Genomic DNA, 19557 nt, shown 5'->3' on the forward strand with positions numbered 1-19557 from the left:
GCCCTCCTCCCTGGTGGAGGTGACGTTTGGGAGAGGAGCAGCGGGCCGTTTTCGACCACCGCTAATGAGGTGAGAAACAACTGCTAGCCCTGCTCGAGGAAAGTCTTCTTGCCCCCCCCCCCCCCTCCAGTCCGGACTCATAGGCAGCCAAATCCGTCTGGTTTTATTGTCTTGGGAATATGCGGCGGAGTGATAGGCGCTATCCGCTTTGCCTTCATCCAGAGTCCTGTTAATTTTACCGTTGCATGCTCTTTCTCCTATCTTTACTAGTGCACTGAATGTATAGATGTAATTTATGGCCATACTTTATTGATCCGCGACTATCTAAATCATTTATGCACAAGGAAATTTATGTTGAATGAATCGTACAATCATACTGTATTGTGATATTTTCTTTAAGCAGAACTCTCAGCTGATAAAAGCTCTTTTTGTTCAGATGATGACGGTGGTTACTGGCGAGATGACGCCCATGCCCGCAGCCCTTGCCCCCTGGACTCCCCAGCAGAACGCCCTCCCCGCGCCACCCTGCCGCCCATCAGCCGCATGCTGCCAAAGTCGACACTATTGCTCCGCACCCGCTCGCCAGCGCTGCCCCCAGCAGACATCCTGCTGCCCCCGCAGGAGGCGCCGCTGGACTGTCACGTACCGCGCCGCGCCGCCTCCCCTAGACTTCCACCCTTCTCTGACGTGCGGCGCCACAGGGCACCGTCCCCCATGGACTACGACCACCGCCCATCTCGCTACCACGACGACTCCATCCTGCCCTACGACCTCACCACCCGCCGCGCCCGTTCCCCGCGCAGCGTGTCTCCTCAGTCGCTGCCGCCAGTCATGGCCTCCATGCACCTCACGCAAGCCACCAGTGCCGAGGACGGCGGCGGCCAGGGTAACGGCAGCGGGGCGCCTCCAAGTCAGCACGGCGGCAGCTCTAGCGGTGGCTATGCCGATACCTCTCAGACCTCGTTGTCTTTCTTTGGCTCACTGGGCATCGGAGGAGACAAGGGCGGCATGGGTGGTGCCGACGGAGGGGGCGGAGGTGGACAGACGCCCAGCGGAGGCCTCCTCAGCGTTGAGAGCACCTCCTTACCTCCACCGATCCCATTGCCTGTCGAGCCCCACGTTTATTCCTTACCCGAGCACTGCCGCAGCATTCCCCTCACCGCCAACGACACCTCTCAGGCGTTCCCGGCTCCTGCACACTTCAGAGAAAGACACCTTCACCTCCAACACCAACACCAGCTACATCCACATCACCAGCAGCATCAGCCGCAGTCACAGCATCAACAACAGCAGCCACAGCACCATCAGACACTTCTACAGCCACAGCAAATTCAGACTCAGCCTCCTCAGTCACAGTACACAGTGGCCCCGCCCTCCCCGTCACCTCTACCCGTCTCTCCCCCGCTGAGCTGCGCCCCGTCGCCCCTCACATGCGGCACTACCATCCTAAGATCTCCTGAGGCGCAGACGCTTGAGCCCCTCACCACCCAAACACAGGTAAGGAACATTGATTATTGTTATTTTAAACGCACCGTGCCAGGAAAATAAATGTTTACTAACAGCTAATTTTCTTGAGACTGAATCACATGAGTTGATTTCGACTTTGTAACAACGTCAATGAGTCGCTTTCAAGGACGTATTGATTGTTGTGACACGAGGCTTGCCGGCCCCTGACTTAACAACCCTCTGTGCCGCAGGTTCCTCTGGTTTCGTCGACTGACCTCCAGAGCGGGTGGTGCGAGCGGTCCCCCATGTCCCCGCAATACATGCAAACCTCCTACCCGAGCCGCCCCTCCCCCGGCAGCACATCCCTCCTGGACGCCTCCTCCCCGCCCCTCCACGACCTCCAGGTAAGTAAGGTTACCTCTTTACCTCTTCCTTTCACTAGCTTGATTATTTTCATTTTTCTTCATGTCCTCAACTTTATTCCTTATAATCACTTTACCTTCCTGAAATAGACTCATACCCAGCTAGCCAGAGTTTTGCATTCACAAATTTGACACCTTCACTGAAAGGCAAAGTCAATGAGGTTTAGAAACTCAGAATTTAAGCTCGTCTCATTTAGAACAACTTTTCATTTAGCTTAGTTTTGTTGTTTCCGTTAATTTCTGGTGACAAGTCAAACCATTTAAAGTCAGTTTAGAATATAACGGTTTCTTGTCTGCCGTGCAGCGAGAGGTGCCACTACAGGTGAGGGTGTCCATCTTGCAGCAGAGGCTTGGCCTCCCCGAAGACACTCCTCTCGAGTTCGTGAACGGCGGCCACGGCATCAAGAACCCGCTGGCGCCGAATCCCGAGATGCCGCGCTCCGAGGGCCCGGAGAAGATGCAGCAGCCTCCCGGTATGCCACGAGAGACTTTCTTTAGTGGTTCCACAAGTAAATATTCAATAATAATGATAGCAATAAGGATAGTGATAACTAAAGGTTTATTTAGCCAATAATATTAAAAAGTATGTAAAACACAAAATAACAGCTACTTGACTGACGTTGATGCACTGACAAACAAATAATTATGCGACCTAAGAAAAGCAAACTACTTCCAGTTCATCAGTTTCTGTCTCTTCGCTCTCTGCTTGTATTATATATTTTCTCATGATTGATCAGGTCTCTTGTGCTCTTAATACAAAGGTAATCTCAAAGGCGTACGAATTAACGCTTGCAGGAGCAGTAAAACTGACGTGCCCGTTTGTTCTGTCTTTTCAGTCGTGGTGGAGGAAGAAAGCAGCAACAGCAAGTTCGTGTGTCGCGTGTGCTCCAAGGCGTTCAGCCTCCAGCGACTCCTTAACCGCCATATGAAGTGCCACTCTGATGTCAAGCGTTACTTGTGCACTTTTTGTGGCAAAGGTTTCAACGACACCTTTGACCTCAAGCGCCACACTCGTACACATACAGGTAACTATCCCGTACTGCTCGTTACATGTTGTCCTGTTTGCATCAAAGAACCACCAAATAATGATCCCTTTTAGTTCTACATTTGCCTTATTAATGGGGAGAACGACATGTGGTCTTGCTTACATATTTTGCTTTTGCACCCTTGAGGTTCAATCAGCCAGGAATGTAACTCCGAAACCAGAACAAGAAGCAGTACCGTGAAAACAGTATAAGACCTCCGCCGTTTATAGCTCACAGCGCCCGTCCCAGTGGTTCCAAACCTTTTCTCTGTCGTTTCCCCCTTCATTAACTTCAACCACCCGGATTTCCCCCTTCATGTGGACGAGGAAAAAAGTAGCCAAAACACGAAATTTACTTGCTTAATAAAACAAATAATATAATAAATAAATAGTAGCCAAACAATATTTAGTTACTTAATGACACAAATCACTTGCTAGTAATTTATATTTCCTTCAAGTTAAATTCCTCTGGAATCATAAAATATCCCCCAGGGTGAAATTTACCCCAGGTTGGGAAATGGGCTATCCTCTCTGGTTATCGCCCATTCTCTCTGCGGTCGGTCAATGGGTCCAATAATCTTTTGACAGCTGTCCTACACTAATTGCTATAAATTTCACTAATTGTCTAACATATAACACTTTTTTCTTCCTCTTAGGTGTTCGTCCATACAAGTGCAACCTCTGCGAGAAGTCCTTCACGCAGCGTTGCTCCCTCGAGTCCCACTGCCTGAAGGTGCACGGCGTCCAGCACAGCTACGCCTACAAGGAGCGTCGCTCAAAGGTGTACGTGTGTGAGGAGTGCGGCCACACCACGGGCGAGCCGGAGTGCCACTACATGCACCTCAAGGACAACCACCCCTACAGCCCCGCGCTCCTCAAGTTCTACGATAAGAGACACTTCAAGTTCAACAACTCCAACTTCACAAACGTCCTCCTCATGAGTCAGACATAGAGGGATTTCTGTTCCGACTTGTCGCAAGTTTCCTAGACTTCAACAACAGTGGCATTTGTTGGTTGTGCCTCCGCTCCCGCCGTCACGCGCGTCACACCGATGGTTATTCCTGCCATCGTGACCTGGCGCCGAGCAGACCTGCCTGGCGGGAAAGAAGCAGGTTCATAAAGGCCACACTCGTGCAAGGAGGCCACATGTATACCTTTGGCCAGTCCTGCCACTTATTAAACACGCGTTCCTCTCCGCCTCTGGAGATAAACATATCTTCATGCTTTTTCTTTTTCTTTTTTCAAGAGAAACACGCAAGGCATTATAAGTTTAATAAGTTATGTGTAACTTCTTAAGCAACATTTTTTTCTTTTAGTTTAGGAATAGATATTAAGTTTAGCAATGTGCTTCACCTCCGTGGAGGTGATTCTTGTCAGTAGCTTTGTTCAGCAGGCTCTGCCTCAAGTGATAGCAGGCTCGCTGAGACGTTTGCGGTGCACAGTTGATTCACGAAAGTTGCAATATAGGTGTTAAGTTATTGCTGAACCAATGACTTCTTCATATAATATTTAGGTACAGCGTGAATGAGTTTCCTTATAAGTTATCATGGAATTCAGAATTTGCAGCAGAAAAACTGACTAGTATTTTCAAAACAGCTTTCAGTCTGGTGTAGAAGTTTATGATCTCCAGTGTAACACGTGGGCATTAAATACGATTGGTGCTCCAAGCCGTAAGTGATACGTTTATTTTATGTTTGCATAAAATACCAACCAATGATATTTACCTCAGAGCAGACACCTGCCGCCCACATGTGGCATTTGGAGCCCCGGAGTGGGACTGACCTCCCTCTTCTCGGTTCCACTAGTGACCCGACGCTGGCCTGCAGGTCAGCGCGGGTCACTTTTCAAGGTTGTGCAGCATGGAGGCAGCGGCGGGCCCGGCGGTGCCCTCCATGCGTGCGCGGTGGGCTCGCGGCGCTCTCGTGGTATCTGCCGGTGAAGTACAAGGGTCTGGAGGGTGTAAATAGCTGTATATATGACGTTACTTTAATTTTATATTTTTATAATTCTGCTGGGACTTTGACACTCGTCAGTGACAACACAAGAGGAGGGCCTCTCATCCTCAAGGCCCTGCTGTCCGCTACACTCATTACCCCAATTCTTTCTTAATTCTTTTGTTATTCTGAGCATTGATTGATATTTAAAGTTTTCATTACTGCCTAGATTCGCTGTAGATTTTGTGTAACCCAAGGAACAGCTGCATCCGTCTTCCAAGCACATCTGTGTCAAATAGCAATTCTTCGGCTTACGTCTGAGGGAGTGGAGTGATTCAACGGGACTTATAGTGCGTAGGATCGTGATCTTGTGATGATATAGTTAGTGCAACTCAGCACGGTGAGAGACGCCCCCCCCCCCCCCACCCCCCTTCCACCTCGCTCCAGGCTTGCACGGAACCCGCCTCTCACGCTTAGTTGACGTCTCATTGAAAGCTAAAAAGACGCTGGAATCAACCAGATTTTACATTCGTCTTGGCACTTCTTCAAGTCGACCACTGCAAGCATGGCCTCCGCTGGGCGTGCGGGCGGGCCGGGCCGGGCCGGGTGGCGCCCATCACGCTGCTTCACTAGTACACGGGGTCCGGCGGGCGAGGCCGTGAGCGCCCGAGGCAGCAGCACTGTTGCCTTGGGGTCATTTTCTTGCATGGCACTTAGTGGCTGTCAGTCATTTCTCAAGGTGAGCTTCTCGTGTCATTTTCGCCTCTACGGGTTGCAGTTATTGTTAGAATCCTTTACTTAACCCTATTTATGGCCTAGGTCGTCATCCTCACCCTCGGGTTTCTTGTTGATTTCAGTCATTACAATATATATTTTTTAGATTTGTCTTTTGTGTCTGTTTACGTATATTCTCTATTTTCTTTGTATATATCTATATTAAGATAATAAAATATTTGAAACCAAGTACACGGTCTATGATCCACCTTTTTTTTTTTTACGTTTCTGCGTATGGTGCCGGTAGGCTTTCTTGGTGGGGCCTGATGGTCGGTCCCAGCCCGATATGGCTCAGGCAAGTGTCTTATAGTGGCGCCATCTTGGTTGGCTCATGCTGCCTCCCCCCGGAGCTCATCTTTGACCCTCTCTTTTAGAGAGAGAATAGAGTCTGGGTTGATGGGTGGTCTTCAGGACAGCATGTGGGTAGTCTTAGGCCACTCGGGGGTGCCTGAAAAATCCCAGTTTATGACAGCCGGGGGGGGACGCGAATCCGCGTTCTGGATGCGGCGCCGGCACGCTGGTCACTCAGTCACGTGCTATATTGTGTCGTCCCAAGGACTCGGGGTTTCAGCATCTCGCCTTCCAACCTCGATGCACATTGACCATCGCTGAGCCTCTAGCACAAATAACCACGGGGCACGGCACACACTCGTCACCGCCCTCACCCCACCCCCGCCATGGGCAACGAACGACAGAGGCTCATGGGCCCTCCATGGAAGGGAAAAGTTTTGACTGACTGACTCCTTTAGTGATTCCCAGCTGACCCACCAGGAGAGGGGTAGTAGAGGTAGAAGAAACAGTGATTAGCAGTAGTAGTAAACAGTATTATACCAGCTATAGTAGTAGTAGTACTAATAGTAGTAGCAATAGCAGTGCTGGTGGTAATACTGCTATTACTACTCTTTAGCCATTGATTCACACCGTTTTCATACCATAAGGCAGCCTCCTCGACTATAGAAGCTCTTCGGCCAATTTCTCATACCATAATCTTCGAGGGGCCCTCTCCGTAAGCGAAGGAAAGGGGTTGAGGGGCGAAATTGTTGGAATCTGGCAAGGGGTCGAGATTGGTACATCTTCGCGAGCCCCTTCGCATATTTTATGCGTCAATTCTGTATTTTTCTCATTAATATAGTAATAAATGATCCAGGAATTATAATAAAACTTATTTGATCTAATATGAATCTGCAAAAGTTTTTTTAAATAAATGATTTAAAATGTTGTGTAAGACTTAAGGGTTGTATCATGATTTTTAACCCTTGCCGAGTTGCCATGTCAACACGCCTCCTTGGTCAGCTCAAGGAGCAAGGTAGTCTTTTCCTATAGCTCCGATGGGGCTCGTACACTTTTCTAACGGCTCCTTGCTTGACGGGATATGGTAGCGAGGGGCAGAGAAGTGATGACGCTGGGCACATGTGGACTCCCTGGCTGTGTGCGTGGAGAGAGGTGGAAACCAAGGGGTGCTGACGCAGTTCCCAATCCCCAAGGCCTCCCCTCTCGTAGGCCTAGTGGAAACACGGTCCTCGCAGGGATGTCAACCCTATCGCCCACGCTATGTTCCCAATTATACCTATATTTGCCTTTCAATCAACCATTTTCTTCGTGATTATACATTGAAAAGTATGTATGATTACACTAATTATTGTAAAATGTTTCAATTATCAAGATTTCCGTATAGAGATGATTACAGAGGCGACCAACCCAACTCGGAAGAAGCCCTAGCGGAGGAAGGGATCGAGATCACCTTATAGTATCCCGCAGAAAGGGGACACCGTATAAGGGAAGAGGAAGAGGAAGGTTTAGAGGCTGCCTAATGGTACGGCCGCTACTTTCATCTCTCCGCCTGGTCCTTTCTGCCCCAACTCCTACAATTCTTGAATTGCTAATCTGTCACATTTATGTTCGGTTCATCTACGAACTACCTCCTAAGTGCCTGCATTATTGCTGAAAATTTAACCGAATCAAATGCTATCACTTAATCTAATAAGAAATGCAAAGTGGTTTTGTCCTCAGCTGATTTTTCGGCAACTTGATTAATAATAACGTGGATGCGGTCCAATGTTGAGTATCCACCACGAAATTCAACTTGTTTTCTTAGCTGGTTCGAGTCTAGCGTTGCCCTTACTGTTTGTTTTCATCGCAGTGAACAAGTTGCAGGTTACAGAGAGAAGACTCATTTTTTCTCTTGACTTTTTCGTGAATTTATATAAGGATGGTATTTTTCTTAGCTGCAGAAGCTCTCTGATTGAGCTAAATTTAAGTTATGGTAAATCTTAGGAATAGCGGCTCCTAGCGGGTGCGCGTTTAGGGCACGGTGTGGTGGTAATTACGACATTTCTAGCACGTACGACGGGGTTTTGACAAGCGGACAGGCGTGTTTATGTCACAAGAGGTGTATTTTTTCTGCGCGGGCTCTGCCCTTTCTTCACCCCGGAGCTCGCAGTCTCATCGCCCATCGCCTTGGAAGAAATCATGAACCCAGCGTGGAAAAATACACCCTTGTGACATAAACACGCCTGTCCGCTTGTCAAAACCCCGTCGTACGTGCTAGAAATGTTGTAATTACCCTAAACGCGCACCCGCTAGGAGCCGCTATTCCTAAGATTTACCTAAGTTTTATCTGAACTATTTTATGAAGTATGAAGCTGGCTCTGTGGTGCGGTGGTTAGTGTGTCTAGCTACGAATCCGAGGGCCCGGGTTCGAATCCCAACCCGGGCAGTCGGCGTGCATCTGTTCATTTTTCCTTTCGGGCTGGTCAATAAATGGGTACCTGGGAAAACCTGGGGAAGGTAAATTGTGGTAGCCCGGATGTCACCCCTGCCCTGTGTCCCGGGGCAATGGGTTCTTAACCACCACAGGCTCAATGCCGATGAGACGGAAATGAACACCGCGGACATGCGCAGCCATAGCCAACTTTATGTACTTTATAGTTAGGTCACCTCCTCTTGCTGCACACTACTCATTCTTTCATAAATTTCTTTGGTGCATTTTTGGCTACATCGGGAACTGCCAAGGTCAGGAAATAACTATCCTTACATACTGGCGCGTAAACTTACAGGCGCACGACGCATAAAGAAACCGGCCAATGTTTTAAGATTTATTTACGAGTTTGATCACTGAGTTGTCATAAAGTCGAACACGTAATATTAGCAATGATAATGATAATAATAATAATAATAATAATAATAATAATAATAATAATAATAATAATAATAATAATAATAATAATAATAATAATAATAATACAAAGACATAAGCAAAAATTGGTTTACCAGTAGAGTGCCGCGTGAATGAAAGAGGCTTGATAGTCATGTTTTGAGCGCCAATACGATAGAAACTCAAAAAAAGTTAGATATATTCATGAGGGTAGGTGGGATAAGGTTTACAGGGGCTGCCGTGTCTAGGCCTACTGGCATCTTACAGGCTCATGCTCTTATCTACTACTACTATAAGTAACAAGAAAAGTGGCCGCAATAGTCCCTAGCAACACGGCATACTGTACCCCCAAACCCTCGATCTGACGGCGCCCTTAAGAGGAAACAGAAAAGAAAAAAAATGGCGTAATATGATATTCGTTCAAGCTTAATGTCAAAGAGCAGTGACCAGCGGGCGTCAAGGTCAACCCCAAGCCTTCCCAGCCCCGCCCACTCCCCACTCCTCCGCAGCGGGGCACCTCGCCGAGAAAGACAAAGGGCGGCGTCGCGGGCGTTTCGAGGTGGAGGTAGAGGAGGCCTGAAGTGCGACTGTGTGACTAGGATTCATCGGCAGGGGCGGAGGGAAGTGAAAGGAACTGTGAAGGGTGTCAGACAAGTTCATGGCAAGGGTGGATGAAAGAGGAAAGACGTGGCTTTGGGAATGAAGCTCGTCGGTGGAGGAAGCATGGAGGGCGTGAATGTATGAAGGGGACTCGTTGGCAGGGTGGAGGAGGCATGGAGGGCGTGAATGTATGAAGGGGACTCGTTGGCAGGGTGGAGGAGGCATGGAGGGCGTGACTGTGTGAAGGGGACTCGTTGGCAGGGTGGAGAAGGTATGGAGGGCGTGAATGTATGAAGGGGACTCGTTGGCAGGGTGGAGGAGGCATGGGGGGCGTGAATGTATGAAGGGGACTCGTTGGCAGGGTGGAGGAGGCATGGGGGGCGTGAATGTAGGAAGGGTCCTCGTTGGCTGGGTGGAGGAGGCATGGGGGGCGTGAATGTATGAAGGGGACTCGTTGGCAGGGTGGAGGAGGCATGGAGGGCGTGACTGTGTGAAGGGACCTGCTGGCAGGGTGGAGGAGGCATGGGGGGCGTGAATGTATGAAGGGGACTCGTTGGCAGGGTGGAGGAGGCATGGGGGGCGTGAATGTATGAAGGGGACTCGTTGGCAGGGTGGAGGAGGCATGGGGGGCGTGAATGTGTGAAGGGGACTCGTTGGCAGGGGTGGAAGAGGTGACTGAAGGGGACTCGTTGGCAGGGGTGGAAGAGGTGACTGAAGGGGACTCGTTGGCAGGGGTGGAAGAGGTGACTGAAGGGGACTCGTTGGCAGGGGTGGAAGAGGTGACGGAAGGGGACTCGTTGGCAGAGGTGGAAGAGGTGACGGAAGGGGACTCGTTGGCAGGGGTGGAAGAGGTGACGGAAGGGGGCTCATTGGCAGGGGTGGAAGAGGTGACGGAAGGGGACTCGTTGACAGAGGTGGAAGAGGTGACGGAAGGGGACTCGTTGGCAGGGGTGGAAGAGGTGACGGAAGGGGACTCGTTGGCAGGGGTGGAAGAGGTGACGGAAGGGGACTCGTTGGCAGGGGTGGAAGAGGTGACGGAAGGGGACTCGTTGGCAGAGGTGGAAGAGGTGACGGAAGGGGACTCGTTGGCAGGGGTGGAAGAGGTGACTGAAGGGGACTCGTTGGCAGGGGTGGAAGAGGTGACGGAAGGGGACTCGTTGGCAGGGGTGGAAGAGGTGATGGAAGGGGACTCTTTGGCAGGGGTGGAAGAGGTGACTGAAGGGTACTCATTGGCATCGGTGGAAGAGGTGACTGAAGGGGACTCGTTGGCAGGGGTGGAAGAGGTGACGGAAGGGGACTCGTTGGCAGAGGTGGAAGAGGTGACGGAAGGGGACTCGTTGGCAGAGGTGGAAGAGGTGACGGAAGGGGACTCGTTGGCAGAGGTGGAAGAGGTGACTGAAGGGGACTCGTTGGCAGGGGTGGAAGAGGTGACGGAAGGGGACTCGTTGGCAGGGGTGGAAGATGTGACTGAAGGGGATTCATTGGCAAGGGTGGAAGAGGTGACTGAAGGGGACTCGTTGGCAGGGGGAAGAGGTGAAGGGGACTCGTTGGCAGAGGAGGCACAGGCGACGGAAGGGGACTCGTTGGCAGAGGTGGAAGAGGTGACGGAAGGGGACTCGTTGGTAGGGGTGGAAGAGGTGACGGAAGTAAATTTGCGGATGATACCAAGATCGGTAGAGTAATTGAGTCGGATCGGGACGCTAGTATTCTCCAAGGTGAGCTCAACAGATTGATTGTGTATGGATAAAATAGAGATGGAGTTCAATGTAGGTGACAGAAGGGAACTCGTTGGCAGGGGTGGAAGAGGTGACGGAAGGGGACTCGTTGGCAGAGGTGAAAGAGGTGACGGAAGGGGACTCGTTGGCAGGGGGGAAGTGACTGTCTGAAGGGGACTCGTTGGCAAGGTAGAGGAGGAGAGAACTTTTTTTTCTTCTTGGCTTGGTTAATGTTCTGCTTTCTTCACAATAAAAAAATATAGATAGATAGATAGATAGATAGATAGATAGATAGATAGACAGATAGACAGATATAGTTTATGAATGGATAGTGAGGTGAGGGGGACATTCATTAGCTGTATAGTGTCATGAGTACCGAGTTAGTTTTCCTATTGTTCTATGTTTTGTATCTAAGTGTAGGACTATTTTTTTTTTCCCTTCAAATAACCTGCATTTTTCCTGCCGTAAGTGTCACATCGCTTTTCCGCATACCTACAGTCTGACTCACATTCAGGCCAGCATCTTCTGTTCTCGCTTATAATTCGTTGCTAGCAGTGTGGCGCTTTCAGGTGTCTTAAAATGAAAAAAAATAGCTTTGTTCCTACTGGTGTTCTTTCCTTCTGTTTCCGCCTTGCAGATATTTTATTTTTTCGCACGCTCCCACGGACGTACTGACACACACACACACACACACACACACACACACACACACACACACACACACACACACACACACACACACACACACACACACACACACACACACACACACACACACACACACACACACACACACACACACACACACACACACACACTTTCCTTAATCTCTCTCTCTCGTTTCATAATGCAATGCAGGTATTTCGAAATTCAACGCACCAATGCCCAGAAATGTGAAAATGATATCTCATATTTAAAGATAGTTTACCATACTTTTTTTTTTTTTTTTGGCTGGAGTGGAAAAGACCGGAGTGTAGAGTCGCAAAATAACAGTGAAACATACAAAAAAAAAAGTGAAAATGAGCATGAAGGAAAAGGGTAGGAAAAAAATGCTGCGTTCTCGTAACAAAGCACCACAGGCAATCATGCATATACGAGCAGCAGGTAAAGTAATTGACTGAGTCTCTCTACATGATACGAGCCAAGTTCTGGGTAGGGAAAAACAGGAAAATCAGATGGGAATGAAAAAACGTTCCCTCAGATAATTATATCAAAATGAACATGCACGAAAATCAGTAAGCCACCGTGGGTCAGGCGGGGAAGCAACTGACGGATATTCCCAGGGCTATATTCCAAGCGTGATGCGAGTTGAATTCTGAAAAGATAAAAAAAAGGAAAAAGTGAACGTGAAAATGAAAAACAAAAATACCCTTATGGATGCTCCGTTGATGATCATTTGTGAAACAGCAACCCACGGAGCTTGCTGATACCCCTGACGTGGTGCCAGACAAGTTCTGGGAAGGAGTGACAAAGGGAAAAACCTGCTGGGGAAAGGAAACAGGCTCCAGAGACGGGCATCAGCGAAACCGCATAAGGTGACGTCAGTCTTGGAGATGAACTCATTGGCTGATACTTCTCACCCAAGCCGAGTTCCGGAAGAAAAAAAAAAGAGGAAAACTGTGTGGGAATAGGAAAAGGGTCCGGTGAGTATATGCAGGCGGGCGTCCAGGACACAGCAGCAACCCATGTAAACTCAGGATATGACCCAACGACTGATCCGCCTGACGTGATGCTGACAAAGTCTATCAAAGAAAACAAGTTTACTCGTTCAGGTTGTTTGTTCAAGAAGTGATAAAAAAGTGGACGGATGAGTGAGAGTGAATGTACCCATTCGTATCAATTAGAACATGAATTATTAAAATCAAAGGCTTCACGCTGAATGCCCTGCGGCGGCCGCCCAGACAAGGCCTCCCGAGATTACTCTGTTTAAAGTGAAAAGTGGACTCACAAAGGGAAACTATATCTTTCAACAACTTTTCAGTTCCTGTGAACTTGTGCTTCTCAAAACCAGGTAATGCACTGCATTTTCCAAAACTCATATGTTGGTGCCATTGGTTGCATCTTAGAAACCTTCGAGGTCATGTGCCACACTTGTCTTTAGTTAAGGGGACAGGATAAAAAGATATATCGTATGTCGGAACGATACTCTGTGTTACAGCTTAATTTGGCGAGCCTTGTTGCTTGCATTTGAACAAGAGAGCCCAGAGCAACTCGTTATCATATCGTGTTCAAAGATCCGTGTAATATTCCTGCAAACCTAATGATGTCGACATAGTTGGTGCTCACAGTCATGCAATTTAATGCATCTATATAATTTATCAAGTGACTAACATTCTGGATATCCGCGAATAAAATCATCTTTATTTTGATAACGTCCTTTGGTTTGAAGAAGTTCAGGAGGAACCCGATGAATTAATGACACAAAACTAAGGTTGTGTGTTGCATGGCATGTTGCAATTACCGGCCGAGGTCGACTTCTGTTGCACGAGTTACGTGTTCCTATCACAGGCCATATCTCTAGAAGCCGTTACTCAGATGTTCATTGCTTGGTTATTCGAGAGACATTAATTGTTGACATAATCTTCATGACCTTGGAAATAAATCCTGCCAGCGAAGTTCTGGGAGCAGACAACACAACATAATCGTTTATGAATCAAGCTGTTGAGAATCAGTTGACACGACACAAGTTGGTACAATCCCTCTTCAGAGCATAAGTGCCCTAACGGATATGCCGCTCGCCGCTGCCACCTCTGTGGCGTGCAGCACTGCAGCGGCATCGTGTCAAGAGGGACTGCCCACTCGTGTGCCGATGCCTTGCCGCTCTGTGATGGGTGGTGTCGCTCTGCAGCACTGATGTGGATTTTCGTCAACCACAGCCTAAAGTGGGGCGATTTTATGTTTACTTTTTAGTAGGAGTAGTGGCAGTGCCAGCGGGGATTCAGTCTTCACACCGGTGCTGCCCCAAGTCTCCGAATCCCACGCCTGTCAAGCACTGCTATCCACGCCCACGCCATATTCACGCCTGCAAGTTTGCTGCCCGCACGAACCCGAAGGTCAGCACCACCGCCATGATGATGCCAGCGAGGCGAAGACCCGGGCACGGTGGAGGGAGCGTCTCCGGCTCACCGACAAGACTCAAGGGTATTAGATTTTAAAACAGGAGATCAATCTATTGTGAATACCTTTCAAAATAGGAACGTATCTATTCATTTACAAGCCCGTTACTAGCAACCTCCCGGACAGTTAAAAAAAAAAGTTATAATCTTTGTTATCAAATTCCGGTTTCCCTCTTTTTGTGCTGGTAAAATTGCATTTTCCCCTACATAAAAATTTCAGTTTATTACAAGTCGTTATTGTACTTTAAAAAGTACTTTCCCCCATATATTTTACCTACCCTTTATACATACATTAACATATAACTACTTTTTTGTCAATGCTTCCGTCAGTTTTTAAATTATACATACATACATATATATATATATATATATATATATATATATATATATATATATATATATATATATATATATATATATATATATATATATATATATATATATATATATATATATATATATATATATATATATATATATATATATATATATATAAATATATATATACATATATATATATATACACACGCACACACACACACACACACACACACACACACACACACACACACACACACAGTGTGCGTGTGTGTGTGTGAAACACTGCCCAGAGTGCGTGTCTTCGTCCCGCGGCCCGCCAGGCCCCGCCAACACGGCCACACCCACCTGCCGCCACACCCAGGTAACAGTTCGCACCTTAAACCTCACCTTGAACAGTAGCGACCAGTTCAAAGGTTTTTTCATGTTAATGAGGATCCCGTCAAGGCAGCGCACATTGTTTCATCCTCTGCAGCAAAAAATATCCTTCCCACCGAGTCGACCTATTTGCATATTTTGTCCTTTTTTTCTGGACAGGCATTAGAAGTTTCGTGTCTGATGGCCGCGGAAAGGGAACCACTGCCTCCAAACTTAAAGCAGCCTTCTATATCAGGCTGCGGCGTGACTTGTTGATGGGGTCACAGGGTCGTTGATTGGCGGCTGTTGGCGGGGCAGAGGAACGCAAAAAGAAGGTCCCTGGGCACACATGACCTTCTACAGTCTACAACAAGCCTAAATGGTCAACTTTTCTCTTAAGGTTGTACGGATATTGTAAAACGTAGTGAATAACTATATATGCACGGCACGATACATTTAATTGCTTGAGAAGCACGTCAGCGCACACTGACGTCACCAGCAGAACCAAGCAGATTCCTTAGTATGAACCGGGTATACATTTGCATATGGTTTAAATTAAAATGACATTCGTGTGCTTGTTATTTCCAAAGATAAAAAAAGGACATTTTTTTCACTATGTTAAAAATGATTCATTAGAATGCCGATAAGAACGTCCCTCCTATGTATTCAGTGAAGACGGGAAGGTGAAGAACCTACACTGACACACCAATGTGAGGGCCAAGGCCTTGTAGCAGGTCTGCCGCTCTCTAATAAGCAGATCTCCTAATGAGCTTGGCAGTGGGGACTAAATCAGCTAAAAGTTCAATCCAGAAGGTAGCGTGCAGGCTCCCTGCATGGAGCTCAGGCTGAGATGACTGATTTTTGGACATAAATGATAGAAATGAAATTGAGGACATACGCTGCAGGTGCGCTCGGACTCAGTCTCATTGGACCTTGAGCCTGCGATGGGTAAGAACCCACCAACCTGGAACACCGGACAAGTGTGTCATCCGGGTTATCACAATTTACCTTTGCCTTTGCGCCGATTGCCTGGCTCGGGCGGGTTCGTAGCTGGACACCCAACTATTGCACCACAGAGGCGGTGTATGAACATAGATGAAACTTAATATATCCCTGCCTAGAGCGAGTGACGTGAAGCACTTTTTTTGTTTTGTTTTTTTGAGCGACGTACGGTAAAGTAATGAAATACTTCCTCGTCCCTTTCTTTCCATTATCTCGTTTGACGTCATGTCCTGCGGTCCCAAGTAACAAAGCAAGTCACCTGAGGCACCATCTCCCGTTTGGAACTTATTTGTAGCTCTCGTGCCGTAATTCTCATATTGGATTTGTAACTATAGGTAACGTGTGTGTGTGTGTGTGTGTGTGTGTGTGTGTGTGTGTGTGTGTGTGTGTCCGTCCATGGTACTCGGTTTGTCTGACACCTCCGTTCTCTAAATTACAGTACTAACATATTTTTGTTCATATTTTTGTTGTCCACATAAAATAGCTCTGACGTCAAAATATTGTTTCACTTTCCATGGCACTCACGCCTTCTCAAACTAGAAAGCTTAAGGACTGTGTTATTTCACCCAAACTAACAGGCCTAGTCGGGTATTCAAGTTCCTACATCTGCGTTTCTTCTTGCTCTTGTTCACGCCTCAGGACTGTTGCACAAGCCTTCTGTGGCAATGTAATGCACGAGTGAAAAATTAAAACACTTAGTCTATTACTGAGACCCGCATGTAGCTCACTGTTCTTAGTTATCAAGAAATTTGCTGATGTACGAGCTGTGGTATTGACGATACCATAGAAGATCTATTTTTGAAATAATATTACCTGCGTCGTATGCATCATAAGAACACAAGATCAGTGATGACAGGATGGCCGTGAACACAACAAGTGACGAGTATTCATAAAACACATGTAGGCGAGGGCGGGGCGGGCCGGGGTGTGGCGGAGGAGCGGGGTGTGGCGGCGGGCTGTGGTCTTGTGGAGGTGGGAAGAGCGGCCCTTGGGTGAGGCAGCTGCACGATGCCCAAATGCCACAGGTCAAGCCGCACAGCCGGCAAAAAGAGACCTTCGACCTGCCTGGCCTTCATTCATAAATACCGTTCAGTGATGTTTAGTTATTCTTTTCGCTAATCACTCCGCGGCAAAACGCTCTTGACTCCCTCCCTGTTGCTACTCCCTTGCGCCGCGGCCCCTCCCTTGGGACGGCTTTCCCGTGCCCACCTTGCCCGAGGCGCCCACTAGCCGCGCCGAGTGGTTTTGACGGTCACGTGTCCCCCGCGACCACAAGTAATGAATCCCTATATGGCTGACAGTACTTCGAAATGCAATTCTTACAAAGCTTGTCTGTAGTAAAAATTAAAAACACACACAAATGCGAATAAGTAACTATAGCTTTGCAATCGATATTTATCCATCAAAAAACATAGAGATAGATAAAAAAAACAGAGATAGGTAAATACTACTGTGCTTCACCGTGCCTTCCATCCCGACCACCTGCCATGCAAGCGTAACTTTCCGTCACCATCCTACAACTTATCCACCTGTATTCCAGCCATCCTTGGACTTAATTATCACCTGGGCACCTCCTCGCAAAGCCAACGTCTTGTCAATCACGATGATAAAGACGAGGATCACGCACGTCAAACGACTCTATAAATGTAAGAGGCGATGGCTGAGTGGAATGGAATAGACTCAGCAATCACATAGTGAGTGCAGGGACGATAGCTTGTTTTTAAGAGTAGACTTGATAGCTACATGGACGAGGGTGACAGGTGGTAGTGGGAAGGAATCTAGAGCTGCCTTGTGTAGGCGATTCGGCCTCTTGCAGCCTCCCTATGTTCTTATGTTCTTATGTTCTTATGTGGTCAGCATGCCGGCGCAATGTCCAGGAGGACGTAGGTTCGTGTCCCGCTCTCCACTACACACAAGCTGGCAATTCTTCAATCACCGCCGAGCCCACATGCTGTCCTGAAGACAATCTATCAACCCGGACTCTAGATTCTCTCTAAAAGAGGATTAAAGATCAGCTCCGGGGGGCACCATGCGCCAAGCAAGGTGGTGCCACTATAAATCATTTGCCTACGCCGTAACGGGATGGGGCGGACCACCAGCCTCCACCAAGAAAAGCCTACCGGCGCAATATGTGAAACGTTAAAAAAAATGACGATTGACCCGCTCCTGTACAAACCCAGGGCTTCACGTGAGTTACCACGGCGACGTCACAGCTCACGTCAGTCTCTAACAAATCACAAGCCTTGTTTTTTGTCATTCCAAGCCCTGCCTCGTAATCAGAGTTGCTGCTTCAGATGATTTATAATTCAAAGCAAATTTTCCAAAGTATCGTCCATTCGATTTTTATATATTGCGAATATTGAAAACCATTTAATGTCTTGCACGAAGAATACTGATGATAAATGCGATAGGAAGTTATGCGAACAACGGTTTCCATGGTAACGTTATTACGTGTATCTGCTGAGCTTAAGAAAACGGGCAATTCTTATAAAGGAGTTGTTGCACACACACACACACACACACACACACACACACACACACACACACACACACACACACACACACACACACACACACACACACACACACACACACACACACACACACACACACACACACACACACACACACACACACACACACACACACACACACACACACACACACACACACACACACACACACACACACACACACACACACACACACACACACACACATGTTATATATCCCCACATTAATACGTTATATGCATCAAGGAAAACTTGCAGTATTTAGTTTACCTTGCAGAGTATGAAATATCTTTTTTGGCATCAGTATAAATTACTTAAAAAGAAATCGATCATGTATTCTTATAATATCAAATACAGTAAAAGATAAATTTGGTGGCATACGCTATAGCAACACGTGGCCTCGGTGCTCATCTTCGTCGCATTGGCCCTTGAGCCCGTGGTGGAAAGAACTAAGAATCCATTAGCCCGGGACACAGGACCATTGTGACATCCGGTTCAATACAGCTTACCTTCCCCGGTTTACCCAGGTACCCATTTATCGACCAGCCAGAAAGGAAGAATCAAGAGTTGGGTCAGCTGCACGCTTATTGCCCGGGCCCGTATTTGAACCTAGGGCCATATTCGAACTTAGGGCCATATTCGAACTTAGGGCCGTATTCGAACCTAGGCCCGTATTCGAACTTAGGGCCATATTCGAACTTAGGGCCATATTCGAACTTAGGGCCATATTCGAACCTAGGCCCGTATTCGAACCTAGGCCCGTATTCGAACTTAGGGCCATATTCGAACTTAGGGCCATATTCGAACTTAGGGCCATATTCGAACCTAGGCCCGTATTCGAACCTAGGCCCGTATTCGAACCTAGGCCCGTATTCGAACCTAGGCCCGTATTCGAACCTAGGCCCGTATTCGAACCTAGGCCCGTATTCGAACCTAGGCCCGTATTCGAACCTAGGCCCGTATTCGAACCTAGGCCCGTATTCGAACCTAGGCCCGTATTCGAACCTAGGCCCGTACTCGAACCTATTCCCGTATTCGAACATAGGACCGTATTCGAACCTAGGCCCTTATTCGAACCTATGCCCTTATTCGACCCTAGGGCCTTATTCGAACCTAGGCCCGTATTCGAACCTAGTGCCCTATTCGAACCTAGGCCCGTATTCGAACATAGGGCCTTATTCG

The 19557-nt window shown here is 47.8% G+C and overlaps 2 protein-coding genes across 3 annotated transcripts in view; one reads left to right on the forward strand and one right to left on the reverse strand.

Annotated features, from left to right (window-relative positions):
- The window catches only part of LOC127006153 (transcriptional regulator ovo-like), a 21392-nt gene extending 15603 nt beyond the window's left edge, over positions 1 to 5789 (forward strand). The window contains exons 2-6 of one of the 2 annotated variants that reach the window (XM_050875688.1): positions 437 to 1497; positions 1698 to 1850; positions 2212 to 2341; positions 2705 to 2893; positions 3549 to 5789. In XM_050875688.1, the coding sequence (XP_050731645.1) occupies positions 437 to 1497; positions 1698 to 1850; positions 2212 to 2341; positions 2705 to 2893; positions 3549 to 3844 (1829 nt within the window). In that variant the 3' untranslated portion in view covers positions 3845 to 5789. Of the gene's footprint in view, positions 1 to 436; positions 1498 to 1697; positions 1851 to 2172; positions 2342 to 2704; positions 2894 to 3548 lie in introns of both variants that reach the window. The other variant, XM_050875687.1, reaches the window with a different exon arrangement.
- Positions 4730 to 16178, reverse strand: LOC127006432 (sialidase-like). Its single transcript, XM_050876382.1, has 4 exons — positions 16122 to 16178; positions 15759 to 15824; positions 9955 to 10969; positions 4730 to 4821 (listed from the first exon to the last, which is right to left on the reverse strand). Exons 1-4 carry the CDS (start codon positions 16176 to 16178, stop codon positions 4730 to 4732), a joined length of 1230 nt encoding a protein of 409 aa, XP_050732339.1.
- Between the last annotated feature and the right edge of the window lie 3379 nt (positions 16179 to 19557).

The sequence above is a fragment of the Eriocheir sinensis genome, chromosome 32, assembly GCF_024679095.1.
Source record: "Eriocheir sinensis breed Jianghai 21 chromosome 32, ASM2467909v1, whole genome shotgun sequence".
In the NCBI taxonomy this organism is placed as follows: domain Eukaryota; kingdom Metazoa; phylum Arthropoda; class Malacostraca; order Decapoda; family Varunidae; genus Eriocheir; species Eriocheir sinensis.

Coding starts and splice junctions, on each gene's coding strand:
- LOC127006432 (XM_050876382.1), bottom strand. CDS start 16,178: ATGAGAATTACGGCACGAGAGCTACAAATAAGTTCCAAACGGGAGATG. Junction 15,825..16,121: donor AACGGGAGATGGTGCCTCAG/GTGACTTGCTTT, acceptor CCGGTGTTCCAG/GTTGGTGGGTTCTTACCCAT. Junction 4,822..9,954: donor CTCCTCCACCCTGCCAACGA/GTCCCCTTCATA, acceptor CTTCACCGGCAG/ATACCACGAGAGCGCCGCGA.